We start from the raw sequence: 17,733 nt of genomic DNA, 5'->3' as shown, positions 1-17,733 counted from the left end.
CTTGTTGACTAACCACAGTCGGAGAGTCAAAAGCTATCAGTCTATCAGTCGGCCAATCAGTCCAGGGAGAGAGATGGAAATAGTCTCTGGCATAGTCGTATACTCGCAGATCATATTCGAGTAATAGTTCCGATAGAGGGGAAAAGAGGGAAAGGGAAGGGGGGGAAGGAGAGGAGAACCCCTTCAATTTCAAGGGCAGCTGGTAAGCCCGTTTCATAACATATGCAGTGCCCGGGAAGGGGGGAGAGGAGGGGGGGGATAGATATCAATGCAATGGAGGGATGCCCCTCCGTCGCCCCCAACCCTATTTTATGAAAGGCTGGAGCTCCTTTTGAATGGTTCTGGTTGTCATAAGTTTGCCAAAAGAGCTTTTGTTCCTACCTCCCAGTGCACAAAAACCTGCGGAATTGGCGTGCGGATGCGGGATGTCAAGTGTTACCAAGGGAAGGATCTTGTCCGTGGGTGTGACCCACTCTTGAAACCAGTTGTGAAGCAGACCTGTGACCTCCATCCTTGCCCAACAGAGCCACCAGGTTAGCTGGGATGCCTGGCAGATTGGAGGGGGGGGGGGCGCTGGGATAGCTTAAGTGCCACAAGTGAGCCATGCCCGGCAGTGTTGGAGCCCCAGCGCTGGGAAACCCAGTTTCTGTCTCTGTCCTGGTCCTTATGCTGATCTGACCACACCACAACCTTCCACACGAACCATCTGATGAGTCTTCCCTCTCCAGAAGAGGACCCAGAAGTTCTTCCCTTGGCCACCTTCCCCCCCCCCCCCGAAGGACTTCCTGGCCATTTGCAGTGGGGAGGGGTTTTAAGGGGAGGCTATGGCAGGTCACCTGAGGGGAGGGAGGACACCCTTCTTTTACCCTGAGGGGGTGCATATCAAAGGTTCAGGAAAGCCCCCAGTTCTTTGCCCCGCCCCACCTTCAAAGACCACATTCAAAAGAAAACAATGGGGTTTATTCTGTGCGGGTGACCGAGAGCCAGAAGGGGGGACATCCCACATCTCTTGCTGAGGCATCATTGATGCTGCTCAGCACTTGGGCTGACAAGGTGGAGGCAGGCACTGGGGCCCAACGTGGCTCTCCCTCTTGCCTCAGATGACCTCCCTGACCTTGTGGCCCTCCCACAGACGACAGTTGCCAGGACCAGGCGGGGACCAACTGCGCTCTGGCGATTAAGGTGAACCTCTGTGGCCACTGGTACTACAGCAAGGCCTGCTGCCGATCCTGCCGCGTACCCCATTCCTAAAGGGGAGCAACGGCGTCCCATGTATGAGGAGGAGCAACCAGAGCTTAGCGCCATCAGGCATCACCTTGTGGTTCTCACTTCTCTTTTCCTCCAGCCACGAAGGGGACTCCCACTTGACCACCAACGTCGCCTGCAGAATTCTGGATTTTTCTTTTAATTCACTGAGCAAACCTTTGATCTACCTGTACATGACTGTCCTCCCGCGAGTGATTTTGTCCATGACCGTCTAGCTGCTTCTCCCTGTTGTCCCTCACGTCTGCCTCCTCTGCATCTGTTTAGAGCTTGCCAGGCTGGCTTTGCTTTCCTGTTACTGGCACGTCGCCTGTTGCAGGACTGGGCTCAAGTCAGAATGCCCCCCCTCCGCCTTGGCTCTTTCCTTCCACCTCTCTGCCTTAAGAGTCTGTCCCATGGTCCCCTCAAGGCTTGGGGCGGGGCTTTAAGTGAGACACAAAACCAAATAAAAGGTATGCTGAACCTCTGCAGTTAATAATTGCCCCACGTGTTGCAATGAAAAATATTTGAGGACTCGCATCCATTTTGGTGGGAATTGGTGGGAATGACTTTTGCATCAGCTTTAGATACTAAAATGGCAATCAAATCACTAAAAGCAGAAGAGCCCTGTCATGTCAGGCTTGGGCACTTTGTCTTTATTCTCACTCAGTAGTAAATATAAATTAACGAAGGGCAGATAGTAAAGTCCACTAAATATAACATGTAAGTGCACATCTGGCAGAAATGTTTTATTTTGTAATTGAACTCTTAAATACATAATGCCAGCATATTGTATAGGATAAGTAAAACATAGCTGCACTTTATAACTCAAAAGGGCCCTGGACTGTTTTTTAATGTATTTGTTTACAAAATAATAAACTTTATCCTTTTTACTGTTGAATGGTACTGTAAGTGTACTTTAAATAAGGTTTCTGATATTTATGGTGACAGCTCAATCACTGTAAGTTTTTTTCCATTTGTTTTGGCAAATGGAAACTATTCTACCACCTCTGATTATATTCGACAGCACAGTATCAGCAGTAGAGTCCTTCAAGTTTTTGGGTTCTATAATCTCCCAGGGCTGGAAATGGACACCTAACATTAGAACCATCATTAAAAAGACACAAGGAATGTTCTTCCTGCGTCAACTCAGGAAGTTCAGACAGCCCCAGGAGCTGTTGACCCAGCTCTACAGAGGAATTGTTGAGTCTCATTTGTATTTCTAGAACTGGTTTAATACAGCAACCAAACAGGACAGATATAGACTCCAATGGATAGTTAGGACTGCAGAAAAAACAATTGCAACCAACCTGCCTTCCATTGAGGACCTGTATACTGCACTGGTCAAAAAGAGGGCTGAGAAAATATCTACAGACCCCACATATCCTGAATATAAACTATTTCAACTTCTCCCTTTGGGATGGTGCTCTAAGGCACTGCATGCCAAAACAACTAGACACAGGGACGCTGTTTTCTCTTATGACACCACTCTGCTGAACATCTAATTCTTATAATGCTGTCTAATCTCTATGTATATTTACACATTATGTTATTATTATTATTATTACTACTAGCTGTACCCGGCCACACGTTGCTGTGGCCCAGTCTGGTGCTTCCACTGGGCTAAAAGAGCGAGGCTGAAGTTCCAAACTCTCCACGAACATTTGGTGGGTGTGGCCAACTCGACGTCACTCACTTTCATCAGTCACATGACAGCCCCCAAGCCACGCCTACCCAGCTAGTGATTAGGGCAGAGAACCAGTTGCTAAAAAACTATGGGAACCACAAAATCCTCCCTCTCTGTTTCCCCCTCTCTCTTTGTATCTCTCTATGTCTCTCTCTCCCCCCCTCTGTATCTCTCTCTGTGTCTCTCTCCCACTCTCCCTCTGTATCTCTGTCTCTCTCTCCCCCCCTCTGTATCTGTGTCTCTCTCTCTGCATCTATGTCTCTCTCCCCCCCGTATCTGTCTCTCCCCCCCCTGTATCTGTCTCTCTCCCTCCCTCTCTGTATCTGTCTCTCTCCCCCCTCTGTATCTCTCCATCTCTATCTCTATGTCTCTCTTTCCCCCCTGTATCTCTGTGTCTCTCCCTTTTTCTGTATCTCTGTCTCTCTCTCCCCCCGTATCTGTCTCTCTCGCTCCCACCCTCTCTCTCTATGTGTCTCTCTCTCCCCCTCTCTGTATCTCTATGTCTCTCTCTCCCCCTTCTCCCCCCTCTCTCTCTGTATCTCTGTATGTGTCACTCTCTCATCCTCCCTCCTGCCCGTTTCTGGCCCCCGAAGCCTCCCCAGAGCCCCTTTTCTGCCAGAGGCTGAAATTTTCGTGTAGGCTCCGTGAACTGCCAGAGTACTCACCTGGGAATGCAAGGCGGCACTGGTCAAAGGTGACCCCGAGGCTCACTTGCCTCCATCTCCTGCTCACCGACTGGATTCGCATAGCGCCGGTTAGTGGCTGGTCTTTCTGACCTCGGGGCCCGTGGTAGCGCTGGGCCAGGCGTGATTCGGGCCTGGCGAGGGACGGAGGGTTCCCGCTCGGCGGACTCAGGCAGCCTCATTGCCAGGTGTTCTTTGGAGGAAGCCCCGAGAGCGGCTGGCGAGGGGGATGGGCAGCAGCGGTGGGTGAGGATAGTTCACAGGACAGTCAGGGGAGGGGAAGGTCAGAGCCAGGCTTGGGCGGGTCCCGCCCAGCCCTGGAAGCGCCGGCTGCGAGGGCTTCCCGGCGGGGAGCCAGCTGCCTACCTGCCGAGCCTGGTGGCAGGATATGGCCCTCGAGCGTCTTTGCCTTCCAAATGCGCAGTTTCTTGGAAGCAATATGGAGAGTCTAAATATAAGGAGCAGAAATCTGTTGAGCGTAATCAGGGCTGGGAGGTTGCCATGTTGGTTTTACATCCAGCAGATGGCGCTGTTTTTCAATGTCAATGTCTTTCAATGTTTTCCAATGTTTTTACCTGTCACAGGTATGACATGTATATAATATAGGTATATAAAAACACACCCGTAGTAGATTGCAACGTTGTGTCAAAATTTGAAAGCAATCAGTGAAGAACTTTCGGAGATGTGCGGTTATGTACAAACGGACATTTACATTTTTATTTATATAGATTATTATTGATCATCACAGTGTTCAGACTGGGTTTGGCATTTTTGTCTACCTATAGAATCCTTACCAAGGACCTGGGATAGGCAAATCTTAATGTTATTTATTATTATTCCTTTTATTCATTAAACATGAAACTCAATCAACTTGGCATTTAAAAATGTGTCACAAATACCATTGACTGGTGCTAATGGCTGAAATTCTTTTTCTTCAACTCTAGTGTTTCCGGGTACAGCGATATCAATAAATTGTATTCGACCCTTGACAACTGTGATATCTGGCATGTTGTGTTCCAAATGACAATCTGTCTGTATTCAAAAATCCCCAAGATCTTCACCATCTCGGTTTCAACAGCTTTTTCCACTTTATGTTCCATATGTCTTATATGACCCTGTCTTATATTTTTTTGAACCCTGGCCTTCGGGGAGGACTTATTTTCGGGGAAACTTATTATTATTATTATTGACTTTATTCATTAAACATGAAACTCAGTCAACTGAACATTCAAAAATGCATCACAAATACCATTGACTGGTGCTAATGGTTGATACGGGTTGCTGCCAGCGTCCTAGGTATCAACCAAGTACCTTCTTTTTTTGTATTATTATTATTATTAATTATTAATTATTAATATTATTATTATTGTTGTTGTTGTTGTTGTTGCCTTCTTTACTACCCCCTCTTATTAGTATCTTTATGTAGTTTTGCATGCACACTGAAAGCTTGTGTGTGTAATCACACTTGGCCAAATAGAGTATTCAATTCAATTCAAAAGGAAGAGAAGGAAGCCGTCTGGAGGAGATACTACATGAAGGGGCTCCACGCTCAGCAGATGTAGTGTCTCTTTTTTACATTATTTTTTTCCTTTTTATTTTCCATAGTGTTATTAATTTATAATATGTCATACAAGAAGAATACATAGTGGATAGTGGGGGAAAGCAAGGAAAAAAGAAAAAAAGGCATTGACTTGGTGCAGTAAAATAAGGCATTAAGACAACGCAAGTGTGGCATCTCAACGCCACATTCCAAAGAGGGTGGGAGGGCCAGGGTTGGGGGAGAGGCAGAAATTTTAAGAGGAGAAATTGGTGTCCCCATTTCTTAAATTCCCATTTTAAAAGGGCTTCCCCTTTTGTCCCCTCGCATGCTTGTGGGCCATAAAACAGATGGAGCATTCTCCTCCCCACTTTTCTTAAAGGTGTTAAATAATTTTCTTAAATACCGTAAAAAAACACTTCATTTGATAACAAGTCAAGGTAAGGTTTTTTTATTTTATTTTCGGAATCCAGAAGTCCTATACATGTTTATCACAAGTAAAGGTAAATGAAAATTCATGAAATAGTTTGAATTTATTTCAAAGATATATAAAGGGGAAAAATAAATAGCCATACTTATAAGCAACAAACTGTAGCCTTTTTAAGAGTGCCACTGAAACCAATACAAATTTTAAGAATTATACAAAATAGTTTTTTGGAAGCAGCAACTAGTTACAGATCACCGAAGACCAACATGAATGCATTTTATTGGATGCAGCCAAAGCAAGACATGAACATTAATTTCAAATTAAATGGAAAAAGCCCACCTGGATCAGTGACACTATTGACTCGTCTCTGAACTGGCACCCGTTTCTGCTCCTTGTCAGATGGCCCTTTGCCTCTTGGGCTCTCATGCCCTGTGCCCGCTCCAGAGGAGGTTGAATAGGTTGCCCAGCCTGGGGTTCTTCCCACAGGTCGGATCCCCATCATCCCCAGCACCTAACTTGTGAGTGCCAGTTTTACAAGCTACCTGAGCACATGGTCAGATCCCACAGGGGAACCATTTTCCTCTGGGCACTGTGGGGCAGTCTCCATCCCACTGCTGCCTCCAGACCCAAAGGCCTGGTGGAGGAGTGGTGTGGACTAGCCTTCTTTATCTCAGGTGGCCTCCGAAGGCAGTCTGTCCTGCTGTCTTTTAAGTCTCATCTCCCTGCTGACGTCCCATCTAGCCAGACCCCCACTTTCCTGGAGGCAGGTTGAGGGAAGCTGCCTTCTCTAACAGGCTGCCAATGTGAATATCGCTGCACTAAATCTTATTGCCAGGAGCTCCAAGCTGCAGCCTTTCTGTCCCAAAGAAAAGGAATGCCCCTGTGCCCGCAGAAGTGCCTTGTGCCCACCGTCCCTCTGCGTCTGCCTCCTGGACACTCAGATTGGAAGCTGGGACGGGACAAAGAACAAGAGGCCTAGACCACAGCAGAGTCACCTCTGGTTTGGCTGGCAAAACCACTGATGAGTTTCATTGCAGGTGCGATAGAGGAAGTCCTACAGCAGGCAACACCACTGATCAAACATGGTAAAGTCCTGCCCCCCCAACAGATGCCAACCAAACATCTTCATGGTCCTCGGCAGCCCTCCACCCTTACTGAGCAACAAAAAACAGGTCAGGACCAAACTAAAGCTGAGATCTAAGCTGGACATAGTGGACAGGGTCCTGGCCACATTCCTGGCATGTTTCTTCTGTCATTCAAAACAGCTCTTTGAAAGCAACCAGGGGAAAGGGAGGGCCTCCCTTGAGGGGATGGGCAGGTGCAAGGCTTTCATAGAGTAGACTGAATGTATGGCGGGGACACTGCAGGGAAGAGGGGAAAATAGTTGGATTCGCATTAAACAATTTGCAAAAACATCTGACCCTGGCTCAGTTCCAGCCTCCTTCCCCACCCCCACCCATTGGGGAAAGCAGAGGCCACACCTTGTGCAGGCTGAAGAGTGGCAAACCAGTTTGCATATTCATACAAAAGGATGTCCTGTATCAAAAACCTCACCTACAGGAAGAAAGGAAGAGCTCCTTTGACCGGGGTTAGAAAATGGATTATCTCTACCAAGACAGCCGTGCTCCTGGCCCCATTCATACAAGACGAGAGAGGAAGAGGCTGGGAAGCAGAAGTTACCTTCAGCCTTTAGCCAAGCCTGCAAGCCGAGGGGGGGACGGGGCCTCTTTGGCCAGACTGGTCAGACATCCGTGCTGATGCTGCGGCTGCGGGAGAAGGCTTCACGCATGGCGGAGAGCCGGTTGGGGTTGAGGGCCTGGAGACCACCGCTCAGGCCGATGGGTAACTCCAGGTCTTCTTGGCTGATGGCCTTGTAGTTGACCAGGTCACCCCCGTTGCGGACTTCCTCTTCGGGCTCCTGCAGGAAGAACGTTGGAGGCTCATACTGGGAGCAGCTCGGGCAGCCAGTCCGGGACTGGGAGGGCTTCTTGTAGGGGGAGCGGTACAAGGAAGGGCCGTTGGTCAGAGCCACGTTACGGTTGCAGTGCAGGGGGGGAATGTGTGAATCCACAGGGAAGTCGGGCTCGTCGCCGTCCTCTTCCGACTCATCCTTCTTGCAACAATAATACTGGAAGAGAGAAACAATTTGCATGGGCCGCCACTCCTTCCCCAGGCCAAGAGGTGCTTCTCTACAACCTTCACAAGAAACCCCTTCCCAGGGAGCTGGTTCACACACGGTGAAGGCAGCCAGTTTGGATTGGGCTTGCTGCAACAGGCAACTCGGCTACTGGTATTTGCCAACCACGGTTTCTACCGTGTGTGAACTTGGCGTGCTCAACTTGGATAAGCAGACTCTGGCTTGGTTTGTAGGAATCCACAATCATTGTCACTCTCACACAATGTTGACACCATGACAGAGACACTTTAAAGAATCACAGCACATTAGAAAACAGAGAACAAATGATCTGCTCCCAACTAATTAAATATTAAGAGCCTTTTTTTGAAAAGAGCAGACTAAACGTGGAATTGCAAGGTTCTAGTAAGAAGAAGAAAAAGGGACAGTATCTTCAAAAATAAAGTGGCTGCAGAAAACTCTGAACTGAAAATGAGAAGCCATCAAGCTAATCAGAAGGAAAGAGAAGTTTAGATCTCTGTTAGGACCCCAGCAGGACAGTTAAAATTCAGAGTGCCAAAAGCCTTAGATAGATAGGTTTTTTTCAGCCACCTTCTAAGTCAGCGAAAGAGAAGGTCTCTGACTCATCCCAGGGCTGAACACAGGACAGCTTCTCCCTTGCGCAGTGCAGCAGGAGCCAAAGAAACGGGGACTTTAGGCAAGGTGGGGGGGCAATTGCAAAAGGGGACATCTACTCCTTTTTCCTGCTGTTTGATGGAGGATCCTGTGGCACAAATGATCCTCCAACCATTCATCAAGAAAAGATGTGCCCGACTTCTGGTTTGGCGTCACGGGGATGCAGTCAGGGAAATAGCGGGGCTCTGAAGAGCCCTGCAAAAACCCCAACTGGCAAACCACCGCTGACAGGTCTGCGGACCTACCCTGTCCTGAAGGAACAGGGGAGAAAGAGGAAGCAGCCAAGAGGAACAGGCAAGTTCCTCGGAGGCCGGAGGCAACCCTCTAAGTCAGCAGCGGGGGACGGCAGCCATGCTGGCTGCCTCGAGACCACGACAAATCGGGACAAGCAACGCGCAGGAGGAAGGAAGAAAGGACAATGTGCTTCGGAGCCGGGAGAGTGACACCAACCCAGGTGAGAAACAACGTATGAATAAGGATATTTACAAATAAGACCCCTAGCCTTACCTAGTGGCTGAAGATCCGAGGGGCTTGAAGATCTTGTAAAATAAGTAAAGGAGTTAAAGACCCTTTAAGAATCTTACTTTAATATTGATTTTATTTATTTTTATTTATTTATTTATTTAAATTTCTATACCGCCCTTCTCCAGAATAGGACTCAGGGCGGTGATTGATTGGAATGAATTGCTTATTAACTAAATAGAGCTGGATATTCGAATTTTCCTGTTAAAACTGAAATGGATTTGACTTTTGGAAAAGAGAAAAGCGATAATTAAGGATTTGCCATCTTTAAAAGCCAGACAAAGAGATTACACGGACTGCTACATAAATGTTTCAAAATGGCAATTGAAGCTGTGACCAAGTGAAAGTGTTGATTGCGGAAACTTGTTTTTTCCTGAAAAGAACCTATTTGAAAAGAATCCTATTGTGGATTACTTTGAAAAGAACTATGGTTTTTTTGAACTTTGGAGATTCCTATTCTGTCTTCTAGTGGCTTTATAAAGAAAGAGGAAACACAATGACTAATAAACTTTTAACTAATTGGCGCAGCAACAAAAGGTCTGGTGCAGGAACGGAAGTGGAGAAGCTGATGGATTTTACTGGAAACAGATTTTATAATACAATATTTTATTTTATTTTATTTTATTTTATTTTATTTTATTAAATTTCTATACTGCCCTTCTCCCGAAGGACTCAGGGCAGTGAACAGCCACAAGATAAAACACAGAAGTACAAAAATTTAAAATAGATTAAAAACAAATTAAATAATTTGGCTGAATTTAAAATACCCCATAATTTAAAACAGATTAAAATTTGTATTTAAAATTTATATTTAAAAGGGGAGAAGATTTAGGCCAGGCCAGCTTGATGAAATAAAAAAGTTTTAAGCGCGCGACGGAAGGTGAGCAGATCCGGGATCCTCCGTATCTCCGGGGGGAGCTCATTCCAGATCATAGGTGCCCCCACAGAGAAGGCTCTCCCCCTAGGGGCCGCCAGTCGACATTGTTTGGCCGACGGCACCCGGGGGAGCCCCTCTCTATGGGAGCGTACTGGCCGGTGGGAGGCTATTGGTGGTAGCAGGCGGTCCCGTAGATAACCAGGTCCTAAGCCATGGAGCGTTTTAAAGGTGATCACTAGAACCTTGAAGCGCACTCGGAAGACCACCGGGAGCCAGTGCAGCTCGCGCAGGAGAGGTGTTACATGGGAGCTCCATGTTGCTCCCATAACCACCCGCGCGGCCGCACTCTGCGCCAGTTGGAGCCTCCAAGTGCACCTCAAGGGGAGCCCCATGTAGAGAGTGTTACAATAGTCCAGACGAGAAGTGACGAGGGCATGAGTGACTGTGTGTAGGGAGTCCCGATCTAGAAAGGGACGCAACTGGCAGATCAGGCGGACCTGATGAAAAATCCTCCCGGTCACGGCCGTCAAGTGCTCTTCTAAAGACAGCCGTGAATCCAGGAGGACGCCCAAGTTGCGAGCCCTTTCCGTGGGGGCCAATGATTCGCCCCCAATAGTCAGCGATGGCACCAGCTGACTATATCGGGACGTCGGAAACCACAGCCACTCAGTCTTGGATGGGTTGAGCCTGAGCCTGTTCCTCCCCATCCAGATCCGTATGGCCTCCAGGCACTGGGACATCACTTCAAGGGCATCGTTGGGGTGGTCCGAGGTGGATGCAGCTGGGTGTCGTCAGCGTACTGATGGTACGGAGAGTTCTAAGTGTGGAAGTATTGACTTTGAATTGAAATGCTTATGGACAGATAAGGAAATTAAGAAGCAAAATAGATAAATCAGATAGCAATGTTTGAATGTTTAATTGTTTAAATGGTTCAAAGTTTAAGTGAGCTTTAAATAAAAACAAGAAGTGCTTATGGTAAAATAAAGATAGAAAATAAAAAATAAAAAATAATTAAAATAGAAGTGGGAAGTTAAGGTGACTAAAAGTGATATTTTCATAAAAGCATAATTTGATGTAACATGTTTTAGTTTTAATTTGATAAAGTGGTGGATGATAATCATGATTAGTTGTTAATGATTATAGATGATATACTAAATTACACAGAGGGAAGTCATAATTGAGATTGAATTTAACATATGTTGGAAATGATTAATATCAAGGAATAGATGGGGATACACCCTAGAAGAATATAGTTGGAAACAGTGGATTAATAGAAAACATATTGAAAAAGAAATTTTTAAAATAAATTAGCAGAATAGTAGTTGGAGTTAAGGAGGAGAATAAACTGAAAATTCAGCCAAAATAATGTAATGCTGGAAATCAGCCAAATAATAGGTGGGCGTTATGGAGAATGCTGTTAATCAGCAATCCAAAACAGAGCATGCTGGAAATCAGCCAAAACAATAGAAAATGCTGGAAATCAGCCAAATAAATAGTTGGAGTTATGGAGGAGAATATGTTGAAAACTCAGCTAAAATAAGTACTGCTGGAAATCAGCCAAATAATAGGTGGAGCTATGGAGGAGAATACTGGAAATCAGCCAAAATAAAGCATGCTGGAAATTAGCCAAAATAAGAGAAAATGCTGGAAATCAGCCAAATAATAGTTGGAGTTATGGAGGAGAATATGCTGAAAACTCAGCCAAAATATGTTATGCTGGAAATCAGCCAAACAATAGGGGGAGTGATGGAGGAAAATGAGGAGAATACATTGAAGAATAATTATTAATAAGGGGTGAAAAAGAAAATGTTGGGCAATAATTAAAATGAAATGGAAAATTTTGAGATGTCTGTGTAAAAGTTTAAGATCAAAATAAGATGAATTGGGTCTAGAAAGTGAGAAAAATAGAAAGAAATTTTGATTAATAGATTGAAATAAAAATTGAGTTGTATACATTTGGAAATTAAGATTCGTGGTGATAAAATTGTGAGGTATATATATAGATTAATAGATTAGACTGTTTTTGTGTTTAATGTTGATGTTAAAAGGAGCAATGGAAAAAAAAATTAGACAGAGCGGTATTGAATTTTGATTTATAATTGAATTTATAATTGAATATAAAAATGAGTTTTACTTTAGTAGATTTAGTAGTAGGAGATTAAGATATATGATGAGATAATAGAAAGATTTAAATTAAAATGTTGGAATTTAGGTTAAAATTATTTGTTTTTATTTGTTAAACTAGTATACCCATTTATGACCGGACCAAGACTTCGTTCTTGAGAAAATTTTTCTTTTTTATGTTTATGGTGGAAAAAATAAAAAAAATTTACAAAAAAGAAAAGAAAAGAAAAGAAAAGAAAAGAAGAAAAGAAAAGAAAAGAAAAGAAAAGAAAAGAAAAGAAAAGAAAAGAAAAGAAAAGAAAAGAAAAGAAAAGAAAAGAAAAGAAAAGAAAAGAAAAGACGTGCCCAAGTTCTGCTTCAAAGAGCCTGTTTCCTCACTCCTCCAAGGCAGGTCCTTCCACATGTAGATTAAATTAAGAGAGTTGGAAGGGACCTTGTAGGTCATCTAGCCCAACCCCCCTGCCCAAGCAGGAGACCCTACACCATTTCTGACAGATGGCAGTCCAGTCTCTTCTTGAAAGCCCCTAGTGAGGAAACTCCCACAACTTTTATATAACAGTATAATTTCAAATTATGCCAGGGCCAGGAATCAACACCACTCTCTCTTTATACTAAGCTGTGCAGTGTGACACTTTCTAAATCTGAGGGAGATGGTTGGTTCAAAAATGTAAAAAATGAATCAAATAAATAACTGCTCACCAACTGCCTGCTTAATAACACACCCCAGAAGAGTGCTCAGGGTCTGGTCTGCAGTGGCCCCCTCCTCTTTTCCCAGGCCTGGCAGCCTCCCTAAGATTCTCTCAAGGCCAAGGCCCTAAAGGTCCTCTCTCGGCTACAACTCTTGCCTGCAGCCTCCATGCCACCTTCTTCCTCAGCCAGGCCTTCCTTTCACACGCACTGTAGACCACTTTCAACTTCCATCCCACCAGGTTTCAATCATGCCCATTAGATGCCCATTCCTGTACTGAGGCTTCTCCTTTTGGGGTCCTTGTCGGCTCTTGGAGGCATTTCAGATCCAGATCAGAGCAACGTGAGGCCCCACACTGTGCAGCCAGTAGAGACAGAGCTTTTTATTTATCTCTATCTGTCTCCCTCCCTCGCTCTCTCGCCTTTGGTTTTCCAGCTGGAATCTGTTGGCCATCTCAGGGCAGTTGAGAGCATTGGAGAGGAGCACATAAAGGGGAGCCAGGGGTGGATTCCACTTACCTTTACTACTGGTTCGCAACAGCAACGCACGCTAAACAACCTCCAGACTGAGACTGTGTCCAAAGCCCCTTCCCAGTTCTTGGGAAGTCCAGCCAGGTCTGGTCGGGAGCCCCTCCTTTCATCAATGAGGGACATGATTATCCCTTATGCCATTGGCACACCGGCCCTGCCAATGGCAGGGGATCATAGGACCACAGAATCATGGGACTGGAAGGGACCTTGGAGGTCTTCTAGTCCAGCCCCCTGCTCAAGCAGGAAACCATATACCTGTGATGGTGAACCTATGGCACACGTGCCAGAAGTGTCACACAGCACCCTCTCTGTGGGCACGTGAGCTGCCGCCCCAGTTCAGCTCTGCCATGCATGCCACCGTACCTCCCAGCAGCCAGCTGGTCTTTGGGTCTCTGCTGCACACGCACGGCAGGGCGAAGCACATGCAGGGGCCCCGAGAAGGCGGGGCGCATGTGCAGGGCCCGTGTGCACATTGCATTTTGGGGGTTCGGGCATGCACGTGCATCTTCCATGATGAAGCACCCAAAACTTCTGGAGGCAAGCCCTTAATTGTTTTGTCATGAAATTTCTCCTTAGTTCTAGGTTGCTTCTCTCCTTGATTGGTTTCCAGCCATTGCTTCATGTATTGCCTTCTTGTGCTTTGGAGAATAGGTTGACCTCATCTTCTTTGTGGCAGCCCCTCAAATATTGGAACACTGCTATCCAAGATCTCCTTTTCACTAGACTAGATGCACCCAATTCCTGCAACCATTCTTCATGTGTTTTAGCCTCCAGCCCCCTAATCATATTTGTTGCTGTTCTTTGTTTTCTTTCCAGAGTCTCTATATCTTTTTATAGTGTGCTGACCAAAACTGGATGCAGAATTCCAAGTGTGGTCTTACCAAGGCCTTACAAAGCAGTACTAACACTTCATGTGACCTTGATTCTATAGGCTTTTTTGGCAGCTGCAGCACACTGCTGGCTCATATTTAAATGATTGTCCACTAGGACTCCAAGATCTCTCTCACAGTTACTATTATTGAGCCAGATTTCATGTACATTTGGTTTTTCTTGCCTAAGCATAAAACCTTACTTTTCTCTACATTCTCTCTTTATTAGATAGGGTCCAAAGTTCAAGTCTCTTGAGATCCTTCTGTATCTTGAGCCTATCTCCTGGGGTGTTGGCGATTCCTGCCAACTTGGTGTTGTCTTCACATTTTATGCATTCTCCTTCTAAATCTTTGATGAAGTATTGAAGAGTACTGGGCCTAAAACAGAGCCTTGGGGTACCCCATTGCTTACTTCCCTCCATGAAGATGTAGTTCCATTAAGGTTGTACACAGTGAAATGCAGTTTGTCAACCAGTTACGAATACAATAATAGTGATGATGCTGTCTATCCCACATTTTTCTAGTTTACCAAGAAGTAGTGCTGTGGCCTACTTGGTCAAATGCCTTATTGAAGTCCAAGTATACTATGTCTACTATACACTTTGTCAAAAAATGAAATAAGATTTGCTTGGCATCGTTTTTGACAAACCCATGTTGGCTTCTGGTTATAACCTTGCTTGCCTCTAGGTGTTTACAGATCTAGGTTTTTTTAAAAAAATATTTTCCAGGATCTTCCCAGATATTAATGTCAGGCTGATTGATCTGTAGTTTCTTGGATCTGCTGTTTTCCCTTTTTTGAAGATGGAAACCACATCAGCTCTTTTCCAGTGCTCTGGTAGTTCCCTGGTGTTCCAGAATCTTTGGGAAGATATGGTTCAATGGTTCTAAGATCACATCTGCCAGCTCTGGGATGTAATCCCTAAGGACCTAGTTATTTGAACTCATCTAGAGTAGAGTTCTCTTATTATTTTCTCTTGCCTATTTTAACTTGTATTCCCAGTCTGCCCTTTTGTCCTTATTGCATCCTGGACAAATAGTTGTCCAATCTTTCCTTGAAAGCCTCCAGCAAGGCAGCACCCACAACTCCAGGAGACAAGCTGTTCCACTGATTAATTTTTACTCACTGATAGGAAAATTTTCCTTGTTGCTTCTTGTCCTGCCCTCTGGTGTTTTGGGCAATAAATCGACTCCCTCTTTCCTGCAACTGTCCCTCTGTGTTGGGACAGTTGTGTGAGAGAGAGAGAGAGAGAGAGAGAGAGAGAGAGAGAGAGAGAGAGAGAAAGAGAGAGAGGGAGGGAGGGAGGGAGGGAGAGAGAGAGGGAGAGAGAGAGCTGGCGCTCCTAATAAAGGAATCATTGATTTAAGTACAGAGGGTTTGTCGTGTTTGGAAGCTGGGTCAGTACAGCTGGCTTATATTTAAATGAATGTCCACTAGACTCCTAGATCTCCCTCTCAGTTACTACTGTTGAGTCTGGTACTGCCTATTCTGTGCCCTGCAATTGATTTTCACTGCCTAAGTGGAGGACCTTATTTCTGTCACCACTCAATTGCATTTGTTGGAGAGGACCCAGTGTTCAAGTCAAGGTATTCATTTCTAGCATCTTCCCTTCCCTTCCCTTTCTCCTCTTCCTGGGCCTTCTCCTCTGCAGCCAGCAGTAGAGGGAAGATCCCCCTGCAGTCTTTTCAAGTGTCCTGAGGCCTTTTATTACCCTGGGAATCAGGAGGAGGCACAATGGCAGCTGGGGGTCATAGCTGTGGGAGCAGCTTTTCTTGCCAAAAATATCAGTCAATGGCAATGAAACAGGTCTCTTGGGAAACAGACTCCCTTCGGCCGGAAGGTTGATGTAGTAGTGAATTCTTACATTAGATCCCATCAGATTCTAGGATCAAGTTAAAATCAATCAAAGCTGCAATCTTAGAATTCTTAATTAGGAGACAGTTGAAGGCTGCATTTATGCAACGTGCTAAAGCACAGTTAGTTTAAATGTTGTTAGGAGCCATTATTTGAAGCACAAAGATTTTATGTTTTGCTATGTTTTGCAAAAACCACAAAATAGGCTAATTCAGTCAGTCTACCATGAGTTTTTAGGAATTTTTCATGGGATTATGCTGTCAATTAACCACATTCTTCCATTATTTACTGTTACTCAGCCAGCTTTCCATCTAATTGTTTATAGTAATTAAACAAGCAAGTTTTTTTACATTTTTTTTCAACTGAACATCATCTTGTTATGAGCCATGGTGGCGCATTGGTTAGAGTGCAGTACTGCAGGCTACTTCTGCTGACTGCCAGTTTGACAGTTCGAGTCTCACCAGACTCAACCTTCCATCCTTTCGAGGTGAGTAAAATGAGGACCCAGATTGTTGGGGAAAATATGCCGATTCTGTAAACTGCTTAGAGGGCTGTAAATATAAGTCTAAGTGCTACTGCTATTGCTATTGTGGCCCTCATTTCAACCCAACAGGTCAGCCTCTCAAATGAGGCTCAGGGTCTCCCATAAAAGCCCCAAACCTTTTGTTGACAGGAACGGGGCTCCCTGGCTCTCTGGCACAGTTGCCTTGGGCTCCCCCAGAGTCTTGGGTGAGCACCGTCTGCCTGGCTGGCTTCTGCTCCAGCCTCTTCTTCCCTATGAGCTGCGGCTGGCCTGGGTCAATGAGCTGGTGGCCCACAGTGGAAAACAGGCCCCCTGAGGTCATCCAACCACTGCAGCCCAGATTGGAGAGCCAAGTAGTCCTTAACTTACAACAGAGACCATTCAAAGATACAATGGCACTAAAAAAAATGTAACTGATGACCGCTTTTCACTGTTGCAGCATCCCCCGGGTCACATGATCAAAATTCAGGCACTAGGCAAATGACTCAAATTTATGACGGTTGCCATGTCCTGGGGTCATGTGATCCCCTTTTGTGACCTTCTGATGAGCAAAGTGAGCAGCCAGGTTCATTTAACAGTTGTGTGGCAAGAAAGGTAATAAAATGGGGCAAAACTCACTTAAAAACCATCTTATTTAGCAACAGAAATGTTGGGCTCAATCGACTACCTGTACATCTTGAGAGGGGCTACATACTGGGACCCTCTTTGAATGCAGGTGATGTTGCTGGTGTTCCCCTCCCCTCCACAAACCGGCTGGTGGGTTTCCTAACCCTGAGAATCTCAACCTGCTTAGTTTATCTGTACATGAATAAATGCAAGCGTCACACAAATGCATCAGCTCCTGCCCTGTGGATACATCTAGGCTGTAATTTAGCGGTCCCAGAATGTTCCAGGTATTTTACTGTCGTTTAATATAGCCTTGGCCAATTTTCTAGCTTTTGAGGATAGGAAATGAATGAGCAAATGAGGAATATAAAAAACGAACCCCAAGAATCCTCCCTGGGAATGTTCCAACTTGGAACATTTGCTTTTTTGTGTTTTGCCTTTCCTGTTGGGCACCCAGTTCTTCTGCCCTCAGATATTTCGACTTCCCTGCAGTTGATCCATTGCTCCCCCCCCAAAAAAACCTTGGTAAACGTCTGCATTATGCACAGCACATCAATGGGTTTCCTTTAGTGCTAAACATTTGCTTTCTGTTTTTTTCCTTAATGTTTTCAAATCTTTTGTCTCCTGCAGCTTCATTCATGATTTTCCCGCTTTGGAATTTGCCCATGCTCAGAGACTACTTCATGGAAGGTTGTGAGACTGACATAGAATAAAAGGGTTGGAAGGGACCTTGGAGGTCTTCGCCCAATCCCTGCTC

General features: G+C 45.2%; 2 protein-coding genes across 2 annotated transcripts in view; one reads left to right on the top strand and one right to left on the bottom strand.

Moving 5' to 3' along the window:
- The window catches only part of ADAMTSL2 (ADAMTS like 2), a 121,703-nt gene extending 119,727 nt beyond the window's left edge, over positions 1–1,976 (top strand). Inside the window, exons 18-20 of the mRNA XM_070955592.1 lie at positions 389–533; positions 1,101–1,182; positions 1,346–1,976. Coding sequence (XP_070811693.1) covers positions 389–533; positions 1,101–1,182; positions 1,346–1,481 — 363 coding nt within the window. The 3' untranslated portion in view covers positions 1,482–1,976. The remainder of the gene's footprint in view (positions 1–388; positions 534–1,100; positions 1,183–1,345) is intronic.
- Positions 1,977–5,623: 3,647 nt separating this feature from the next.
- The window catches only part of FAM163B (family with sequence similarity 163 member B), a 46,423-nt gene continuing 34,313 nt past the window's right edge, over positions 5,624–17,733 (bottom strand). Inside the window, exon 3 of the mRNA XM_070955630.1 lies at positions 5,624–7,704. Within this exon, the coding sequence (XP_070811731.1) occupies positions 7,318–7,704 (387 nt within the window). The 3' untranslated portion in view covers positions 5,624–7,317. The remainder of the gene's footprint in view (positions 7,705–17,733) is intronic.

The sequence above is a fragment of the Pituophis catenifer genome, unplaced genomic scaffold, assembly GCF_029215685.1.
Source record: "Pituophis catenifer annectens isolate HBS135680 unplaced genomic scaffold, rPitCat1.0.hap2 SCAF_17, whole genome shotgun sequence".
In the NCBI taxonomy this organism is placed as follows: Eukaryota; Metazoa; Chordata; class Lepidosauria; order Squamata; family Colubridae; genus Pituophis; species Pituophis catenifer.
Note: the sequence above shows the minus strand (reverse complement) of the source record. Positions and strands in the feature narration are given on the sequence as shown.